Here is a 22,917-nt window from a genome sequence, read left to right on the forward strand (position 1 = left end):
TTGGTTGCCATGTCTGGCTCTGTCCACCCACACCTCCCCACTTAGGTCCACGGAATGCTAGAGAAAGACTGAGGTACCCACAGATCTCCAGGCACCTCTACAGAAATCACTGACCAAATCACATCCGTAAAAGAGTCTTCTTGCTGAAATTGCATTATTTGGACATTTCCAATAAGCATTCATCAAGCTGGGCCACCTGGCTGTTTCCTTTCAGGTCTGGCCAGCCACTGCTGAGAGTTGGAACTCACAGCTGAAGAGGAGGGTGGGTTGGTGGCAGGTCACACTGGCTCTCTCTCTTCCTCTTGTCTGATGCCTGGTTTGTTTCCAACACCATTGGTTGTTCAAAATATAAACACTTAGTTTCCAAAATTTTTGTTTGAATTGTATAAATACAAATACACAGTGTGGCTAGCAAAATCGATGGCAGATTGTGCTTCTCTGACATCTTCAGAAAAGTATTTTTTTCTATCAATTAAATTTTAAAATTATATGTAGTAAAAAAATAATAATGGTAACTTTAAAGAAGTGTTCAAAAAAGGCTTTGTTATGCTTCATTCAATACCTGATTTAAGGAAGTTTGGGGAAAGAAACTGAATCAATTCCCCTGTGGCTCTCTAGTGTTTCAGGCAATATGGTCATTCCACTAAGCAATAACAAAAGGGAAGGTAAAACAAAACAATGCCAATGCTCTACTTGGAATGGGAGAAAGCATTCCGTGATTGATAATGATCACGCAGTGGGATATTGTGATTATTAATGCTAGGTTATTCCCTTCTCATTCCAAACATAGATCCAGTATATGGCATATCTAGCAGATCTCAAGACACTTTGTATTTTGTAGTTGAGTTTTATTTCTGTTATTCATTTCCTTTCACTTTGTACTGATTTACTGCTTTTTCTCCATGTGTGTTTTGAATATTAAGACTGTTAGTGACTTAAAAAATATTGCTTCTGTCAGATTCTAGCATATTGGTGCTGCACCTCGGTATTTGTTTTCAATTCTCTCCTGGAAGATGGAGTATTGGGCTCCCTGTTTGCTCCAGTCTTTGCTGTTCTCACATATGTAATATTTCAACTATGCTTACGTTTGTGCCAACAACCTCATGTCAGACAAATGCAGAAATAAGAGCAAATGAGTCTGAATTCTGCTACCAGCTCAGTGTGGAGGAAAGAAATGTTGTACCTTTAGAAAGATGTATGCAAATATTTAAACAAATACTTTTTTGCTTTTTGATTATTTAAAATAACAATTAAAATAATGCAAGGAAATTACTATAGCCTTCTGAATGAAAATCTGGTTAGTATATCCTTCCTAGAAATGAAATAGAGAGGTGTGCTTTCAGTGTTCTAAAACATCAGTGGGTATCTTTAGCTACGTCTTATGACCAACTGGAACATCATTCCAGTCTTTCCTAAATAAGAGCTCTCGTGTAGGCAGAGGACATATGGAGAAGAGAGCAGCCAGTGATCTTGGACTCAGGAGATTTCATTTCAAATGCTTAAGCCTGGTGGCTGTTAGCCATGACCTTAGGTGAGAATCTAAATGTTCTTGGATCTGCTTTCTTATCCAGAAAACTGTTGTATTCCTTCTGAATTTCTTCCTAAGGTCTTTGTGAGGCCCAGACGAATGATAGGTAGATGTAGTGCTTTCTTCAGTTCTGGGAGTTGAACTCAGTTCTCCATACCATCCTGTATGCTGGATATGGCAGGATACACGGGGCACTGTTGCATAGTAAGTTCTGAATACAAAACATCTGGCATACCTGAAATGACCAATGGCTCATCTAGCCTTTCGAAAGGGTGACACCTAAAACTTACCACTGAAGGACAGGACGTTTAAAAATACAGATGCCATGTATTAAGAACAATGTATCTTAAAAGACAAAAATCCCAGGAACCAGAGGTGACTACTTATAATTTAATACGGCTTGAATAGACAGTGTGGGGGAGGGATCAGGGATACAGTCAAAGTGGGGTGGGCGCCAGAGTGACACCTTCCGGCTCTCTGGCCCTCCTGGGACTTTGATATAGTCTCCTCCGCAGCGAGAAGAGGGTATCAGTTCTGCTTTGGCTCGGTCTCCTTCCTCTTGTCTGAAGCCTACTCATCCTCCTTCTGGGGGCCAACGAGATCCCATGGGAATGCATGGCCTTATCAGAATCTAAAAAGCGGAGGCCCTGGACAGCACTCACACACTGACCACATAGACGTGTGGACCACAGCAGCATGTGGTATCATTTCCGCTGTCTAGAACTTCAGGGGAACAGCAGGGGCATCAGCCCTGTTTCATCAGCTTCACAGCAGATCCTGTAAAGTTAACCTGATATTCTCAGCAAAGGGTTGGAACGAAGAACAAAACCAACCAACCAAACAACAAAAAAGAAACCCATTTGTCCATTTAAATCTAAATGTTCCAAACACTGGCTAGGGAAGCTCCCCAAAACACTCTTAATTTTGCATTATTCATCCATTTGCCCCAGCACAAACCCTCTGAAATATAAAACAATTCACCCCAGAGGCAGAACAGTCTTCCTGATTGCAGATGTGGAGGTAATGTGTCATTCAGAGAAGGCTCCTCAACTCAGACAAATAGCATTGTCCACCGGCTTTGACAGGTGAAACAGAAACAAGGAAAAGTCTGGAAACTACTAAAAATAAAAATGTAGCAAAATACGAACATGTAACATGAATTTCTTACATTGCTAAGAAAATAAAAAGAGCTAAGAAAAACTAAAATAGAAGTGATCTTTGGGTGAAAATCTGGGGAATAGAACTTTCCTCATTTTTGTGTTTACATTTTAATGTTAAAGAGGCACATGCACAATAAAAGTAGATGGTCTTAAATGTCAGGGTTTATTGTCCTCAGTATTCCTGTCAAACATAGATCTCGGTTTAAAGCAAGGGATGAGTAAACAAGGCTGATTGATGACAAAACCCAAGCTGCTTTGATTTGTTAAAGTGACAATATTATTAGAATTAGTTCTGGAAGGTGTGAGTATAAAACAAAGAGCCTTTGTTTCTTTCTTTTTAAATTCTTCCTAAATAAAATGTATTAAAAAGAGATGAATTTGCTAAGGGTATTAAGACAAGGTTCCATTAATTGTAATAAGTATGACTGAAGCAGGCTGCTAATAGGAAGGCCTTAGATGAAGTCTTCCAATTGTCTTGGAGATAATTTAGCATATTTCTTCAGCTAATTTAGCTTATTTCTTCTCCTGATCAGTAAAGAAAAGGAGAAAATAGGCACAAAAGTATGAAAGTTTTTCTAATTATAGGAGAGGAGATGCTGAAGACTGGAGAGCACTCGTGTGCAGAGCGCACCTGTAATTTGGGGTGTGAAGTACACTGAAGAGGCTCTCTCCCATGGGGTTCCTCACACTCTGACATTTACTAATGAACAGACCGTGCTCAGTGCCACTCGCCAACCAGCTGACATGAGCTTCCCAGACAACATGGTGGACTTGGCAGGCTTACTCCTGGCCAGCCTGCTGCAAGGGAGCATGAACATACACTTATGGACCAGATGTGTTGATAAGGACGGAGAGAAGGTGTTCTGTCACCCATAAGCACGCTCAAGCCAAAGGCCTCACATGTGAAATAAATATTCTGTTATAACAGGGACATGATTTTCCAATTCAGCATCACTATCTTGATGCTTCCAGTTCCACAATTCCAAAAACCTTGGGAGAAAAGCTGACAACAGGGACATTTTCTGATAGCTCATTCTAAAAAAAAAAAAAAAAAAAATTTCATTTTTTAAAAAAATTATGTAAACAATGATAATTTTATTTGCTCTTGTTACACATTTTCCAGTATAGTCAAGATGTCAATTGGCTATGGCAGAGAATAAATAACTTGTAACTTAAATTTTTGCAACAAGCAAATATTGGTGAAGAGTCAAAGAAATCATTCCTACCTGGAAGCAATGGGCATTTTAACTTGAAAATTTGTAAAGCCATTATGCAGTAAATATTTAACGTATTTGTTCATTCAGAAAATGCTCTTTGAAAGTCAAGCATGTGCATAGCTTTGTGTTCATGTGTTTTGAGACTGTGTGAGTTCTATCTTTAAATGAATCTCTCTGATACAAGTCAGTCACGTAAATTCTTCCCCTTTCTGTTTGAGATGTGAGAAACAAAAAGTCCCTCTAGAATTCAATTAGGATATAGTAATAAGGATACCCAAATGAGTTCTAAAACATACCATTATCATATATTCTGAACTGGTTTAAAATAAAAAAGGCAGTTTGTGGAAGCATCAGTTGATGAAGGCTTTTCACTTCAGTATCCTGGCTGATTTTGCTGCACTGAGGGAGACATGGTCTAGACCACTAAGAATTGTCAATGATGGGCAAAGCTCATTGCTGAAGTGAGGTCATTCAGCAATTGAACAAAAGTGGGAAGTGGCCCAAGTTGTCTCCTGGCATAAAAGGGAATTCTAGATCCTTATCCACAAACCTACAAGACAGATTTATTGTTTACATTTTCGCAAAGTCAATATTTATTTAAATAAATTTCTCTGCTTGTTCAGATGTGAAGTTATCCCAACTCATGTCCTAAGCTTTACCGGGTACAAGCCAAATGGAATGGTTTTCAATACCATGTTTAAAGTTTCAAAACACTTTATCATAATTGATTATTCAAAAGTTCCTCCCTTTTTAGATAATTGACTTTTAATGTTGTGACAAAAGCAGAAACTTCATATCCCAGTGTCATATAAAATATTGTAACTGTGTAACATAGATTATCACTGGTCCTAAGGCAGCTTATGATGTTATCAGTGGCAAATTCTAAGATATTTAAAATTTGCTTCAAATATGTGCAAATAGAAGCTTCCTAAGAATAATCAACTAAAAAATTCATCTCAAAAGTCCAAAATATAAAAACTCCTTTTTAAAAAAATAATTCCAGCTTACTCTGCTAAACCCCAAATCATCACATTTATTATCTAATGGCTTTTCCATCAGTACTTCCAGACACACAGTTGTGCAAACCCCGGACACACCTGTCTCTATGCAAAATAAGCACATCTCATTGAAAACTCACAATTCTCAGTGTTTAACTAAACTTCATAAACCCACCTCCCAGAGTAAAGTTGTATTCTGCTGGCCTAAAAAATACTCCAGGATCAGGGAAGTATAGCTAGAGAACAAATATTAAGAAAGGCTGCACTGGAAAATGAGTCCTTTGGATTTTTCTGCTTCCAAGGATCTGAAAAGGCAAACAGTCCTGGGAGAGGTGACACTTCAATAATGAATTCACATTTCAGCACAAACAAATTATCACTGAGCAGGAAAAGGAGCAGATTTTAAAAATCCTAGGTGGTAGCAACTAAAGGAGGGAAAGAGGAAAAAATTGTCACATAGAAGCTTGTAAAACAGGACAGGGACTGGCTAATTTGGTAGAGATAGGGCATGCAGAAGGGACAGAAAAGCAGAAGGGAGGTTACCGCCCACCTAACACTCCAAGGAACCGACCTTATGTAAACCTGTTGCTAGCTATCATATCATTAGCATTGAGCTTTACCTCCCCTCTGTGCATTTGGGGGTAAGGGAAAGGAAGGTAAGAGATTTATGTTTGCACAGTAGAAAAGAAATTATGTCATGTTCAGGTGTCAATCAAAGTGTCCATCAACCTCCAATCCACCCAGGGGAGAAGAGGAGGACCTGGCACAGGCCAATAAAGGCGAGTTCCACTGTGTAGATGATGCCCTGGGCAACTGCACAGCTCCCCACTCCACTCTTTCAGGCTGTTACTTTCACCTTCAATAAATCTTTTCCTTTCCTGCCAACCTCTCACGTCTCACTCAATTCTTTATTCTAGATGCCAAGATTCTGGTCACAGGACTCCCGAAGGATCCCTGCCTGCGTGCTGGTAACGAGTCTATTTCATAATTTAAGTCTTGATGTAATTTCTGACGGGGAAAGGACTTCCTAATAAAAGTCAAGAACACAGCCTAATTTGGCCAGGTCTGGTTGCCATGAGTGGGTCACATGGACAAGGGATGGATCAGGGATGGAGACCATTTGAAAGAGCACAGCAGGAGGCACCAGGGCCCCTGAGAAGTTAGCTGTCCTGGGGATTATAGCATGCTGGCTCCAGCTCCAGATTTCATTAGTTGTGACAGACCCTTTTAATATATAAAGCTGAAAGGGTAGAGAGACTAGAAAGCAGAGGAGAAGGAGGTATTTGCAAATGGGACCAAGGGACAAGTGGGGTGAAGTTTGAACAAAGGACGCAAAAGTGTTTCCTTGGAACAGCACAAAAAATATTGCTTGAAAGCAGGGTTAAGAGCAACATTGGAGCGAGACTCAGCAAAAAGCCAGGCACTAAGCAACTCAGTGAGACCTAGCTCCAAATACAACACAAAACAGGGCTGGGATGTGGCTCAGGGACCAAGTGCCAAAAAAAAAAAAAAAAAAAAAAAAAAAAAAAAAAAAAACTCTAGTACCAAAAAAAAAACAAACAAACAAACAAAAAAAAAAACAATGTTTGCCTCATTGGCTAAGGCAGGAGAAACACAAGTTCAAAGCCAACTGCAGCAACTTGGTCAGGCTCTGAGTCACTTAGCAAGACCCTGTCTAAAAATAAAAAATAAAAAGGGCTGGGGGAGTGACTCAGTGGTTAAGCACCCCTGTGTTCAATCCTGGGCATAAAAACAAAAGAGTAAGTTTGCTGAGCTCCCATGGAGCCTGCAGGGTGTCCAGCATGTGTGTCTATAGACACGTGGACCAGAGAAGGGCTGCCATCCACTACCTACTAAAGCTCTCCCCTGCAAGCAGGAAGCAGAAACTGATGCCAGCCTAGCAGGTGACTTGAGGGAACCGTTTCGTCCAGGCAAGGTCACAGTGTTAACCTCGGTGGTGGGTGGTGTATTTCGAGGGAAAGCAAAGAGTGTGGTTCTCTCTAAGACAAGTGTGGTCATGGAGAGCTCCCTCCTTTCCAGGGGTCTGCCGTGCCCATCCTTCTCCCAGAAGTGGGCACTGATTTCCTGACCTGCCAAGTTCAACCATCTTCGCAGCTGAAGGGAAGGAGGGAGAGACAACCTGAAAACACTTCTGCCTCTCCCTGCCCTTTGGTTTAATAGAGCAAACGATGCATTATTAAAGAAGGAGAAGGTATTCAGGAAGGAAATCTCAAAGAAAACATCTCAGGTTAGCAGCAAGCAGTGAGCGATCTACTACTTAAACATGAGTGCAGGGGATGGAGAGAAAGAAAACCACTCGTGTTCTACATCACCTGGGACACTGAGACATCACGATTGGGTTTCTCCAGCCACATGACCAGAAGGCAAATTTTACTCAACTCTTTAGCCTCATTTTAGCTTCTACCTTTGGTCTAAATCAAACACTGCAGTGATATCACATCACCTGGTGTCATCAAATGCAAAGGTTTTGGGGTTCAGTTGAACACCTGGATTTGCGTCCTTATTCCTGTACCGCTGGTCTCCAGCCACCTCAGAATCTAAATTTTAAACACTCAGTTGGCGTATCTTGGGGTTTCTATATTTATCATTTCTAATCTGTAGAATGGGGATAATAATAAGTGTTTCTTAATGATGAGTATTTGAGTAACAAGGAAGAAAAACATCTTCAAATTAGCTCTGGCACCTGATAGTGGTTATTAGATCTGGAGGTTATGTCACAGACTTTAGGCAGAAGCACAGCAGAGTCAAGCACACTGGGAACAGGGCCCTCAGGGAGCCAAGGAAGGAATACAGAGACTGCACACTGCTTCTCCATGCAGACCTCCAGGGTTTTCTGCCTTCACATCTTCACTAGCACCCGCTTCCCACTTCTGTTTGCCTTATTGTGTACATGGGCACTATGGTTGCCCCAGAAGTCCTTGAAGGTCCCACATCAACATCACACAACAAAACAGAGAGCTTCTAGATCAACAGTAGGAATCAGGTGTTCCCATCACCTGTGGCTAGTGCAGGAAGGATAGGACCATAGGGCAGAAGCCTGCTCCTCTGGAGGGTTCTGCAAAAGTCATGTGCAGTAAAAGGTAGAGTATGGCAAAATGATTGATTGCTCTCTGCTATGATCTGAATGCAATCCCAAAGTTCACATCCTAAAATTCCATCTGCGAGGCAGCAGTGTTGAGAGGTGAGGCCTTCAATAGGTGTGAAGGTCATGAGCACTCTACCTTTACGAGGACATTCATGCCACCATCTTGGGAGTGGGTTGGTTATCCTGGGAAAAGGTTAGTTATATCATGGGAGTGGGTTAATTATCATGGGAGTGGGCTGCTTAAGAAAGAGTAAGTTTGACCCCTTTCCTTTGTGTCTCCCATGCATGCTTACCTTTCCACTTTTTGCCATGGGAGGACACGACGAGAGGTCCTCACCAGATACTGAGTGGATGCTAGTGCTGGGCCCTGGACTTCCCAGTCTCTAGAACCATGAGCTAATTAAATTTCCTTCATGTATCACTCATTTTCCAATATTCTATAATACAGCAGAGAACAGACTAAAACAGCACCTCTGACTTACCATTCTGTTTAACAAGTCTGCTGTGAAAGTCAAGAGATGCTTAGAACACAGACAAAAGCATGCTACAATCTGTAAAATGCTATTTAGATTTAAGAACGGTGATATTTTGTACAAAACTCTCAAGGGTTTAGTGTCTGTGTTAACCTAGGAAAGAGGAACAAATTTAACTGGGATGTACTTAACAATCACACAAGATCGGGAGTGCTTCTTCAGTTAAGAGTGTGGAGGTAAATCAGAACAGGTCAACCAGGAAGCGGGTGTGAACAAAAAATTAGCAAACTAAAAACAGTGGTTTCCAAAGGATGTGAGAGTCACACTTGGATTCCCACCAAAGATCACATCTTGCCCAGTTTTGTCATGTACTGGCCCCTGACATCAAGATTATAGCAGATGAATTTGGATTGTAGGGACAGAAAAACTAAAGTCAATGAAGAAATGCATGACGATCTATCATCTTGAATGTGTATTTGCATTCATATTCTACTTTTCGATGTATTTATAAATACAGTCTCTCTCTAAAATGTATTTGAGGAATATCATTTAGGCAAATAATAAAACTTGAAGTCAATGTTTAGCAACATAATGCTGAACAGAATATGTTTTTTTCTGTATTTGTGTGATTACTAAGTTTCTTTAGGTTTTCAAATGTGATCTTTTCACTTTCAGAAGCTTGAACAATGTACGTGGTAGATGATTCTTGCCACCAGTGAAATACAAAAACGCAACTCCAAAATTCCTGGCTTCTCTTACACAAATCTCTTGTCTTTTTCTTCTTTTGAGAATTCTCTGCTGCCTTTTTCTCTCTTTCAGATACTTAATATCACACTATACTAAAAATAACACCATATTCTCAATCAGTGAGACTTACTCTCATATATACTCTTAGCTTGCATTTCAGCTAACAAGTCTCTTCTTCTAAGGGCAGTTGCCTATGAACTTTTCTAATGGAATAGAAAAATTTGTTGTTTATTAAAACAACCACATGTCATTTTCAGCATATTCAAGCAGAATTTTTGGTAAATAATATTAATTTGCCAACTATCTCATGTTCATAAAAGATGAGCTAATTAACACTGCCATTCAATCAGACCTATCATTTTGTTATCTATATATCCTTCTATTTTGCCTCTGTCTCTCTGTCCCCAAGTCTTATTACTGACAAAGGCCTTATTTTAGTCAGATATTTTGCTGCTGTGACTAAAAGATCTGACCAGAACAGTTTTAGAGGAGGAAAAGTTTATATAGGGGCTCAAGGTTTCAGAGGTCTCAATCCATAGACAGCAGACTTCATTCCTCAGGGCTCAAGGTGAGGTTAGACATCACACAGGAAGAATTTGGTGAAGGGAAGCAGTTCACATGGTGAGCAGGAAGCAGAGAGAGAGAGATCTCCACTTGTCAGATACAAACCTATACCCCGAAGACCCAGCTCCTCCAGCCACACCCCACCTGCCTCTAGTTACCACTCAGTTAATCCCATCAGGTGATTAAACCACTGATTAGGTAAAGACTCTCACAATCAAATCATGTCTCCTCTGAACCTTCTTGCATTGTCTCACATGTGAACTTTTTGGGGACACCTCACGTCCAAACTATAACAGGTCTCTTCACACCTCTATAAACTTCTGTACACGCTGTTCTGCATACAGTGGTCTAGCTTTTCCTTACCTGTATTCTTCCTCCTTTTGGTTTTACTCTATCTTTCCTATCTCCTTCTCTTTTCTGATGTTCTTCTTTTTCCTCTTCCTCTTAAAAAATTTCCTCTGCATTTTCTCTTGTTCTCTTTTGTGTCCTTGTTTGTTGATGGTCCTTCCTTTCCTCCTTCCTCTCATCCCTCTGTCCCTTCTTCCTTCTCTTCTATATTTATTAACTTTTATTTTACGTATCTTGAATTGGTGATGGTTCAGTATTGTTTTATTATTTAGAACTTCCTATTTTCCCCAAACCTTATTATGGTAAAACTGACCAAAATATATATATATATATATATATATATATATATATATTTATGACATAAAATATGATGTTTTGCTATATGTGTACATTATGAAATGATTAACTCAAGCTAAGTAGTACATCCATCTTGTCCCAGAGGGAACATTTTCTGTGGTGAGAACACTTCAGACCTACTCTCTGAGCCGTTTTCACATGAACAACACCATGTTAGAGACCGTGGTCACCATGTTGTACAACCATATACAGGGCTTGTTCCTTCTGTTTAACTTACACTTTGTTCCTTATCAATCAACTTTCCCTATTCCCCACCTCCCCCCAGGCCTGGCAACCACCATTCATATTTTTAACTGAATAAAAAATGGTGGTCCTTGACCAATTAATATTTGCCCAAGGAAATATTTCTTCTTCCCCCTGAAACTTGCCATCCATTGACAGTTCTATTGATGTCCCCTTGAAGTGAATTTTCTATTTCTGCCTCTAATTGTGTTTCTTTCCTCTTCATGAAATGTCATCAAATTTGAAATTACCAATAAATAGCTAATGAATACCATGATTTTAAAGTCCAAAACTCAACTAAATGTCTAACTATTTTTTATGCAGCTTTAATACCAAAGCGGGGCACTGGAGGAAAAACTGTAAAGGTCTCATTTTTATTTATCCTACATTTTCATATGAAACCGTTGATACATTAATAAAAAAGAAAAATATCTGTGTGCATATAGTACTATTTGTCATGTATGGTACACATATTTTAAAATATCTTTAGAAAGATTTTCTGATAAAAATTTCCTTAACTCAGAACGTTCATATTATTTTGAATTTATTGCCACAAGTGACTTCAAAATTCTTCCACTTTGACTTACTCTCTCCATTTATAGCCTAGATTTTCCTATATTATTCCTCAATTGTGGCTCTAGGAGAAGTTTATGGTATCTGTGGGTCTTCTAGTAGAAATGGCAAGAATGACTCTGGGTGCCTACTAAGAGCTGTTGTGCAATAATAAATATTTTAAAATGAAGTCATAAAATCACATTTTTATTTAACACATTCATTGGCAAAGGAAGAAAATCTGCCTTACCTCCTCGCTTGTTGATCTTGGCATAGCCCGGAGAATAACTGCTGGACATGGAGGAGGAGCTGCTGAAGGCCATGTGGGGGAGACCAGAGACCAATGGCTCATCACATTTTTCTGAAAAGAAAAGAGATTCAATGAAGCTCTTTATATTATTATTATTATTATTATTATTATTATTATTTATTTGCAGTAATGGGAATTGAATCTGAGGTGCTCTACCACTGAACTACATCCCCAGCCGTTTTTATTTTTTATTTTTATTCTGAAACAGGGTTTCCCTAAGTTGCTGAGGCTGTCCTCAAACTTGTGATCTTTCTGCCTCAGCCTCCTGATTTGCAGGGATTTGTAGGCATGTGCCACCATGGCTGGCCCATGAAGCTCTTTAAATAATGATTGATATGTGCTTGCTAAAATAAGTACTAGATCCAGTACCAACTCTAAAATCCATGAAATGATATTTGTCAAAAGGTCAGATTTTAGGTGACTTAATTATGCTAATTATAAAAAGTCACAGAAGCAGTTCAATCTTCTGATTTTCAAGAGTAGAACTATAGCAAAGTACATTGTTCTTAAGGAGCTCCATTCAGACTTATTATCTTAGAACTGCAAGTAAAATTGAGGGTGTTTGCACAACAAATTTTGATATCTGGCATCTCCTAGAAATCTTCAGGCATTGATGTATTACAGGAACAGAGAATTAGATTGGAAGAAGAGAGACAAGGAGGAATTTTACCAACACTACAAAAATAAGGAATGGGGAGCTGCTAATCAACATGTATAAAATTCTAGTTACACAAGATGATAAGTTCTAAAGATCTCATGTGCACACACTGTGCTTGCAGATTATATACTGTGCCAAAAATTGTTAAAGCCTGTTAAAAGGGTAGATCTCATGTTAAGTACTATTATCCTAATAAATGAATTTAAAAAAAAAAAGGAAATAGATATCCCTAAGGAAGAAGACAGAATAATCGCCACTTAAAAAGACTCACCATCAGAAAAATGAATCAGTCCCCACACTCAACTAATCAGCTGCACTCTGAGCAGATGAAACCTGAATTCTAATTGTAGCTTATTGTGCACTTGGCTTTTAAAATGCTATTAGAGTGCCCACCATCCCCTTTCTAGCTGCTTGCTCCCTGATTCCTCTGATAGGTCTTCCACAATTTCCTGAGGTCTACCTTTTCCTAAGGTTGAAGTGCTCAGGACCAGCCCTTGGCTTACTCAGTCCACCCTGCCACCTCTGGGACACTGCATTGGCCCTGCTGCTTGTGGTAGATGATCTCAAGTTGTATATCTCCCCTGACTACTAAAACAACAGACCTAGTCCAAGCAGCCAACAGCGATCGCTGTCCTAAGACTCTCTAGCCTTCCTGCTTGCTCTAGGGATGGTCCTTTTGCACAGGGCAGTGAGAGAGACATCTATGAAAGCATAGAGGAAATGTGACTTAATCTACTCTGAATGGTAAATTTTAACAACTAATATGGGTTTGTCTCTGTGTCTTCTATTCAGTTATTCCACTCCTCGGTTTATACCCAAAGGACTTAAAATCAGCCTACTACAGTGACACAGCCACATCATTGTTTATAGCAGCTCAATTCACAATAGCTAGATTGTGGAACCAACCTAGATGCCCTTCAACAGATGAATGCATAAAGAAACTGTGTATATATACACAATGGAATATTATTCAACCATAAAGAAGAATAAAATTTTGGCATTTGCAGGTAAATGAATGGAATTGGAGAATATCATGCTAAGTGAAGTGAGCCAATCCCAAAAAAACAAAGGCCAAATGCTTTCTCTGATAAGTGCATGACGATACATAATGGTGGTGGGGGTGGGGGGTAAGAGAAGAATGGAGGAACTTTGGATTGTGTAGCAGAAAATGAGAAGAGGAAGTGGGTAGAGTAGGAAAGATAGTGGAAGGAGACAGACATCATTACCCTGTGGACACGTCTGATTACACAAATGGTGTGAATCTACATTGTGCACAACCATAGAAAGGAAAAGTTGTACTCTATTTGTGTACAATGAATCAAAATGCAGTGCGTAAAAATAAAAAATAATAAAATAAAATTTAAAAAACCAATTAATATGAAATCTTTCACTTTACAGTATAGGTTGATGTACTGGCACTTTCAAATTAAGTTTTATGAATCTTTTTCTTCTTTAACTTTTAACTTACTGCAGAAATAAAATCACATATTCATGCATCTTTCCCAGAGGCACTGTCAGTCTAAGAAAAGAACTCTAACGCTATTCTATGAGAATGGACTTGTTCATCTTAACTTCAGTTCTGTGCACACTTGACCGGTGAGGTGATGAATATTGATTCACATCTCCAGCACCATTGACACCAAACTCCTCATGAGTGAGTGTTCGGGACAACGTTCAGGTGACTCTGGTATTGTCCCCATCACTGGGAGACAGTCTGAAGCCTGGCTTGACCTACAGCAGCCCCCTCACCGTCTCCATTGCTGCACACACAGAAGGGCCCCTCTCCTCTTCCTTCAATGGCTGGTGGCTTCACTATTCCTATTCTGACTGTGAGGAGACTCACCCCGCTCTTCTCCAGGTCTCTGTTCAATGTCACTTACCACCACTGCCAATAGGCTTTGCTAGTTCATAACAAACAAACAAATAAGTGCACAGAAAGGAAGAAAAGGGAGAGAGATAAAAAGGTGTCCCTGAGGGAGAACACAGGACAATCACCAACCTAAAAAGTAACCGTCATCAGAAGAATCCACGTCTGCTGACTGAAGCCCGGCCACCATGAGGCCAACGCTCAGTCCCCCTCATTCTCCTTCCCAGCACTCAGCACCCCTGTGTGACCTCATTGAATTGCTTCACGCTCTTCTCTCCCGGGACACTGCAAGCTCTATGGGAATACACTACTTGATAGTTTGTTCAGTACTTACTCCTCAGTGATCTGAACAGTGCTTGGTACTTGGTACATGCTCTAATATCACATGTAAAATAAATAAATGAAAAAAGGAAAAAAAAATGTAGACCCAACAAGCCTCTAAGTGTAGAAGCACAATGTCAACATACAACGTGGCACAAAACCTAATTTTTAGAAAGGTGATTTTTATTTCCAAAATATGTTCCCATTTGCTCAGAACTCCGTTTAATAAAATAAGGAACTGAACCAATTCCAGAATGATTCTTATCTTTATACATATAAACAAAAAAGTTTCCCAGTAGAAGAAATGAAGTAGCTCTCTTGAAAATTCATGTATGTAAGTGGAGTTAAGTCCCCAAAGAAATGAATCACTATTTAGCCATTCAAATCTGAAGTTAAAATGAACAAATCCATTCTGATAAAATATCGTGAAATTTCTTATCTTTCTTAGTTAGACTACAAGTGCCTCTGAGAAAGATGGCAGGTATGTGTGATAGCATTCCCCAGAAAATTCAATGTAAAAGACTGAAAAGTTGAACATAAAATGTGTTTTCAAAGTAATCAGTTCACAAGGCTATACTACAAAGTGAAAAATTTCATGCCCATTGTTAAAATTTACTATAAAATAATGGTCGATGAGATCCATTTTTGATTTGATTTTCTGTTTTCTGATTCTTTCAAGTCCAATCTTTATAATTTTTGGCTTAAATTTTCATTTAACCACAGGAAGCAGTACTGGTCAGGTCCCCAAGGGGGTGCTAACATTCGTTTCATCCCATTCAATCATGCATGCGCTGCGCCCGCTGGAAGGGCGGGAGCCCATGAAATGCGCTTGCTCTGCCCCGTATACTTAGGTGTCAAGGGACACACCGAGAACACAAAAGCACCTTCATTGTCTGAGGTGTGATCAACACTCCTGCGGAGCCTGACTGTGAAGGGGACAGGGGGCTGTTGTTCCACGGGGCTGGTCCTTGTCAAGGAAACCTCAGAGTATTTATGGACCTGAGCCATTTGGAGGAAATGGACAGGACCGTCCTGGGGCATCTTTTTCTGGTCTAAACCTCTCCATAGGCCCAGCCTATACCTGAAAATAATAAATGACACATTTTCTAAAAGTAAGCATTTAGTGAATACATATACTTACATTGAAAATAACTAAAATGAAGTTGAGAGAATTGATTAAATCATGCATCAGTTAATTGAAATTTAGAGTTTAAATAAAACATTTTTACAACCTATAGTTTAATTAAATTATGCTTAATTAAAATCGACTTCTGTAACAATTTAATATTTTGATACCAATAGTATTTTTATCTATTTTAAACATCAATTAGAAATAAATTTGAAAAATTAAAAATGAAATTTTAAAATGATTTAATTCAGAGTTATAAAGTTAGAATTAAATTGAGATCAGGAAAGAAAAGACTATATTAGAGATTACTTTTTTGTGAAAGGTGACTACAAAATTATCAGAGTTTAAACACTGCCAAACTCATGCTCTTTTAAATATATAACCATAAAATTAAATAAGAGTTACATTTAGATACTTTTTCCTATAGGACATTATCATGAATATTTATTTGATATATATTTCCTTTTATTTTTTAAACACTACAGGCATTAAATATATGTAAATATACACAAAATGGGATGTGTGTGTGGTGTGCGTGTGTGTTATATATATGTATATAGTCACTTTTTCCATAAGTGGCAATAGAAGAACCCACGTAGGATAATAAAGCATAAAACACCACCACAAAATTGTAATTAAACACTATATAGAATATAATCAAATACCAAAATGACATAAGGATAAAAACGGTAGGTTATGCTATAGGTGAGTTGCTTGTTAGATCTCCTTTCATCATAAAAGTGTGACCTTGAATATGTCAATCAACCTCTTTCCTACAGAGGACTCCCACATAATAATGAGGAAATTGAGCTCAGTTTCTCTCAATCCCTGAAAACTCCAAGGAATGTCTAGCACAGGAATTAGCAAACTGTGACCTACAGGCCAAATCCAGTTCTTCCTGCTTCTGTAAGTGAGGTTTCATTAGGGAACAGAAGCACTTACTCATTTATGGGTTCGTCTATACTGTTTTCAAAAACAACAGAATGTTGCAATAAAGACCACATGGCCTGTGAAACTAAAGACCGTCTGACCTTTTATGGAAAAATTTTTGTGGCCTCTAGCCTTGTTTGACAAATATTCCACATAGTTGGGAATGATTAGCAATTAGCTATGGTGTGAGATAGCATGCACATAATGAATCAGAACTAGAGATTAGAGGATCTACTGGTAGGTAGAGCTAAGAACATTCTGGAAAGAGGGACTGGCTTATGCAACATCACAGAGGCCACAGTGGGTATGAAATTCCAGAGATGTCTGCATTCGTACTTCATGCTTGCTTATGCTGCTGTGGTGACTCTTAGGATGAACTCCCCATTTTTATTTCCAGCTGTAATACCGGTTATTACACATGACACTCTAAAGGACTGGCTGGCTTGTTGTGCTAGAGCATCTTATCACAATATTCTGCAGATATTAAATACCAGAAAATCAGACAAACCCCTGGAGAAAGTTAGAATTTTGATAGAGTAGTAAATAAAGGAGAAGGAGATAGAGACTTGAAATGACTTGGTATGGCATTCTCCCATGCTGGGATGACTTCCAGAACTACAGCCACACAAAGCTATGGCAAATATTTGGTCTCCAGTGTACTTCCCTTCCAAGGAATCTTGGATGGAAACTAGAGCAGCAGATGGGTCTTGAGTTTTATTTTTGTGCAATTTCAGTCAATCAGGAAGGCAGATGAGCTGTTAAGAATGCTGTACTAACTCAAGCTGGAACAGAGGAATTACTGGCACAGAGAAAGTGTCTGTTGCCCTTTGCCTGAGAGGGCATGGTTGGGAGTGCTGGCCATCAGCAAGGGAAATGGGCAGTAATGTGCAAGGTCAAGGGACCTCACCTGTCATTCATTAGAATATGGACTCAAACTTCTTTCTCATTAAAAGCAATTTGGAAAATATTCACAAAATACTTTCTCTTAAAATTCTAGAACTTGGGTTATGCTTTATATTGCACATGTATTGAGACAATCCATGCCAGGAGGGCAATTAAGAACAGCAAGGCCTCCAGAACAAAACAGTGCTTCCTGAGTAGACGCTTTAGCCATTACATCGCCTCTGTGTATTAGGGAAAGCTGCTTTGAAGGAGACATTCTCAATGGCATGCCTCAGGGACTGCCACACATTCTAGTGTGCATACAATTCCTAACTTTTGAAGGTGGAGCAACTTCACCTGTATTGCACGTCTTCCCTGCCTCAGGTTTGGTGACGCTGCTCTCCATAGTCAGGAGAAATGGAAGAGGCCTTGGCAAGACTCCTCAAAAATGCATATCCTGCTTCCAATCAGTGGGTTTCAGCCTTGTTTTTAAGACAAAAACTGTGTGGAATTATAAGCTGAACCGTTGCACCAATTCCCTTTTCTGGTTTTCTAAGAAGTAGGGTAACTCCTTCGAGAGGTCTTCTCTCTTCCTCTTCTGTCCATTTCAGGGTCTGGAGTTCCAACTCGGTTCTCCAGCCTGCATCTTGCCTCCTGCTCCGGACCTTCTCTACTCTGTTTGCTTGTCCACATGCCTGACAACTGGCAATCGCATTTACCAATCTGAATATGCTCCTAATGTGTATCTTCTACAACCTGCTGCTTGCTGTGTTACTTTCCTGACACCGTATTTGCTGGCTTCCCCAGAAAGATCATGCCTTAAATTATATTGCTGTGAAGACAGAGGGAAAACACCTCAAACAAATGAACTGCTATTTCTTGCACAGTTTAATAGACTGTTGTAGTCAGCTTTTTCATGACTGCGACTAAATGATCTGACCAGAACAATTGTAGAGGAGGATAAGTTTACTTGTGGGCTTCATGGGTTCAGAAGTCTCAATCCACAGACAGCAGACTCCATTCCTCCGGGCTTGAGGTGAGGTAAGATATCATGGCAGAAAGAGTGTGGCAGAGGGAACCAGCCCACATGATGATCAGGAAACAAAGAAAGATCTCCGCTTGCCAGATACAAATATGTACCTATTCCCACCTCCTCCAGTCACACCCTACCACTTCAGTTACCACTCAGTTAATCCTTATCAGGGAATTAATTCTCTGACTGGATTAAGACTCTTATGACTCTATCATTTCTTCTCTGAGCCTTCTTGCACTGTCTCACTTGTGAGCTTTTGGGGGACACCTCACAATCCAAACCATAACATAGACATTTCAGGATTTGAATGGAATGACATATGAAATCATAACCCAAGTGCTTGCTTGAGTCATCATTGAGATTAATGTACCCCGTAAAGTTTTTGTAAAATTATTAGTAGCATCTTGCTTGCCAAGAGAATATGCAGGTAAGATTTAGCACTTGTATGGTTCAGAGACTTTATTCCCACCATTATGAGTTTGTGTTTTTATAGAAGAAAGGAAGAAAAGAAGGAAGAATGGTAGGTCAGCCCAATCTGTTTTTTCTTTTTTTTAAATCATTGCAACATTCTCATTATTTTTATTCCCATAAAGGGAGCACCTGGTAGCAAGAATATTTCCCTGGGATGCACTTGGAAGGTTGGTGCTCTGTGTCCTTTTCTCAGCACACATCACTTGAACAAGCATTATGAAATTCACCAGAGAAATGTGCTAACTTTGACCTTCCACCATGATATGAAAGCAAGCACAAGTCACTCCACAGGTCTTCTGTGAGAACTCTCCTCCCCCAAGTATATAATCGCTCCTAAAGGCCAGACCTTGTTTCAATTTAATTTACAGTTTAGATTATCTGGTAGTCAAGCAGTGTATTTTTCTTCAGTAACATATGTAAGGAATAAAATATTTTTCCTCTTATAATATCTTCTATAATTTGTTTTGCACATTGAGGTGATTTTATAAATTTATGTCCTCTTTTGATCAACTTATTGCCTAATAAACGTTTTATTGGGATAGTCATAACTTTCAGAGGTGGCATTACCCAATATTACCAATGGCAGAAGAGCTTGCCCCTTAGATTCAAAAGTCTGGATTTTATTGCTAGCGACATGAATTTGGGAAAATTATTTAATCCCATCATACCCACAGTCTCCTTAGTCCTTCTGTTTATTTAAAATACTTTCCCAGTTTTGAATCAGTTCCATGATTTTTTTAAACCATAGCAATTGTAAAAAAATGGTTCAAAAATCATAGTTGGTACTGTGGCTCATGCCTGTAATCTCAGTGACTTGGGAGGCTGAGGTAGAAGGATGATGGAAAGTTCAAAGCCAGTCTCAGCAACTTAGTGAAACCCTGTTTCTAAATAAAATATAAAGAGGGCGGGAGATGTGGCTCAGTGGTTTAGTGCCCCTGGGTTCAATACTGGTACCTAGATTATGTTGCAAAGGAAGGAAGGAAGGAAGGAGTACACTAGAAAAATGTTTGTTTCTCCTTAGGGCAAAACTATCGTTAAATCCTATTCCATATCCTATACCATCTGCTAATTTTTAGACTTTCGCCCACGTAATATTATTCTCCCATTTTTATGGTTTATACATTGTTTTCTGTATGCCTTCCTTCAGCCCCCCTGGCCTGAAATTTCATATAACACAAAGAAAAAGAAGATGCTTAAAAGAAAGGACCTCAAAGTTCATAAAAGTAATCACTAGTATGATCTTCACAAACCATTAACATACACACTCCATTTTATATATTCGTGCGAATACCATGCACCTGAATAAAGTCTCTGAAACACACTCCTGCTAGAGCACATATACATGCATTAAATCTCACTGACATTTGCACAGGCAACAGAATTTACAGTCTGGTCTTTAACAGATTTTTCAACTCAATAATCGATCTCAGAAATTCTCACATAGATATCAACACATTTTTATGCATTTCATTTTATATGAAGATATCTTGTATTATTTATACCAGGTTCTAAATAGCAAAGTGAATTTTCTTTACACAGAAAATACAACATTGGTGTACCCCCAGTAAAAATAGATAATACAATTGGATTGTGAGAATCACTCATTTCTCCTTATAGTCTACGGGGGAATGGACTTGGGTTATTTTCCCATGCTATCAAGGGAGAGAGCAGGGAGCGTGGTCATGCAGAGAAGTTAGGTTATGTTGTTTCAAGTGCTACTTTAGGAAAAAGCTAAAGATGGTGGAACTGAAATTATCAACTGAACAGATGTACCTTATCTGATATGCAGTGAGAATCCCTAAATAAAAGAGAGAGAGAGAGAGAGAGAGAGAGAGAGAGAGAGAGAGAGAAAGAGAAATCCTGCCTCTTCCTTCCTCTTCATTTCACTGAGTCTTTCCTGTTTCCTACCAGATGGAGGTGACTCTGTATTTTTGGTTTATTTTCTGTTCAATGAGACAAAGTCCCCTGTGCTACTCTCTGCCTTGTAGTATCCGAGAGTTTGAATGAGGCAGCTTCCCAACTTGTATCTCAGCCCTTTCAAAGTGGACCAGCATGAAAGGAATGTGATGACAGAGGTCATTAAAACAAAATCAGTAAATCAATGAGTAGTAATAGCAATCATTATTGAGTGTTTCTGTGACAGGTAATTTGTTAAATATTCTGAATGGATGGCCTTGCTGAATAAATTATAGTAACACTTTGACATAGAATTGTTACCATTTTACAAACAAAGCTTAAGACCTTAGTGGTTAAGGATATTTGACTTGCTACAAAAACAAACAAACAGCGAACTGCACCTGATAATAAGGCCTGTGCTTTTAAGGTCTATATTTTAAGGATGCACCATCTCTAGATTGATTTTAGATGAACTCCATACACGTTGCGTTGGCTTTATGGGCTCTGCAGATCTCATCATACTGAAATTGTCAGTTTGCTCTCCTGGCCTGGGAAGAATTTACTTGAGGTGATATCCTTTATACATAGTATTGCGGAAACTTCAATATCTTCTGTGCTACATCAGCCTTTCATTCTTCAGAAAGGGAGAAGTCCCTGCAGTTTTAAATGCATTCTCAGAGAGACCCGTTCATAATTGGTCATTCGACTGGTATGTCTAATTGAATACGCTCAGCCAAGGACACCAGCTTTGTCTTGTTCGTTCCTTCAATACACAGGCACTTACATCCTGCTTCAGTCCCTCTCTCTTTACAATTCATTTTCTTCTCAGTGGCCAGATGGACCTTGTATAAATGAGGATCAGATGATGCCTTACCTGGACAACCTCCCCCTGCTTCACTCACTATAAAATCTGAGGCCACCAGGGCCTGAGATGGTCTGGCCCTCAGATGGCCCTCGTGACAGCTTATTTCACCCCTCCACTGGGTCACTAGGCTCTAGATTCACTCTTCTTTCTCTTTTCAGACCAACCAAGATGCTTGCTAAAGAGTCTTGCCCCAGTTCTAAAAGAGCTGGATGAAGACTTTTTCCCCCTCTGTCACCAAGGCAAAGGTCACCTTCTGCTTCTGTGACCTGTTCATCTAAATTAACAGCTCAGTTTCTCTCTTCAAATTCTCCAGACAGGCTTACTCTTCCACTACACTGATTAGTTCACAGCACCAATCACAATGTGAAATTATCCTTCGTCTTGTTTTTAAATATATTACTTACTTACTGAACAGACTCTAAATACCATGAAGAGAGGGACACCCATCACATTTACCCACCCTGTATTCCCAGGGCATAAGAACTGGCAGGCAGCATGAACTCTGGAGAGTTATTGAGTCAATGAATTCCTGGCAAGCAATAAATCCATCTAACAGTTAGCCAGGCAAGATAGTGTTGAATTTGACTAATAAGACATATTATTTATCTGTGAAGCTTCTACTAGACATTTTTGTATTTTCCATTTTAAAATCTGTATTGCAGAAGAGAGTTGGCTCTATGCCTTGACAGATACATAGATCTTCTGTGTCCCTGATAAGAAAGATCATCCCTCTGATCTTTATCAACCTAAAACGTCATGTAATTCAAAACCCTTGAATTACATAGTGCTTGTCTAACTCATCGATATTTACCTCTAAAAGTTTTCAAATATCATGGCTCCAGCTAATGAGTTTATGAGTGTTGAAGACATAGGCAATGCTGAGTTAGCTCTTTCTTACCCTGTTTCAGTCTTCAAAATAAGGTAAGACTCTGATGTTTCTAACATTATGTTTTCATTCTTTCTCACTGAAATTAGTATCTCGATATTGTCATTTGATCGAAATTGATTTATAAATTGATCTTTCTGCCATATGATGACCTCTGCTTGAAGAAAGAAACCTCTTCTCATTCTCCATGTGCATAAAATAGGAATTCTTCATATATTGAAACAGATACTTAACACAGTTTGGTCAATAGTGTATGGCAATGGTTGAGTTCAATATTATTCTCTTAAAAATTGGTTCCGATTTAGTTTCTTTTTGTTGTCCAGATAGTTTGGAAAATTCACAAAAGTAGTATAGCTAAAAATTCAGTCACGTTTGCAAGAATCATGGTTGTAAATCA

The 22,917-nt window shown here is 39.1% G+C and overlaps 1 protein-coding gene across 2 annotated transcripts in view; it reads right to left on the minus strand.

Moving 5' to 3' along the window:
- The window catches only part of CNTNAP2 (contactin associated protein 2), a 2,020,421-nt gene that overhangs the window by 1,428,875 nt on the left and 568,629 nt on the right, over nt 1-22,917 (minus strand). For both annotated transcript variants that reach the window (XM_079149276.1, XM_079149277.1), the window contains exon 2: nt 11,523-11,633. In XM_079149276.1, the coding sequence (XP_079005402.1) occupies nt 11,523-11,633 (111 nt within the window). The remainder of the gene's footprint in view (nt 1-11,522; nt 11,634-22,917) is intronic.

Source organism: Sciurus vulgaris (genome assembly GCF_902686455.1).
Source record: "Sciurus vulgaris genome assembly, chromosome: 8".
NCBI lineage: Eukaryota > Metazoa > Chordata > Mammalia > Rodentia > Sciuridae > Sciurus > Sciurus vulgaris.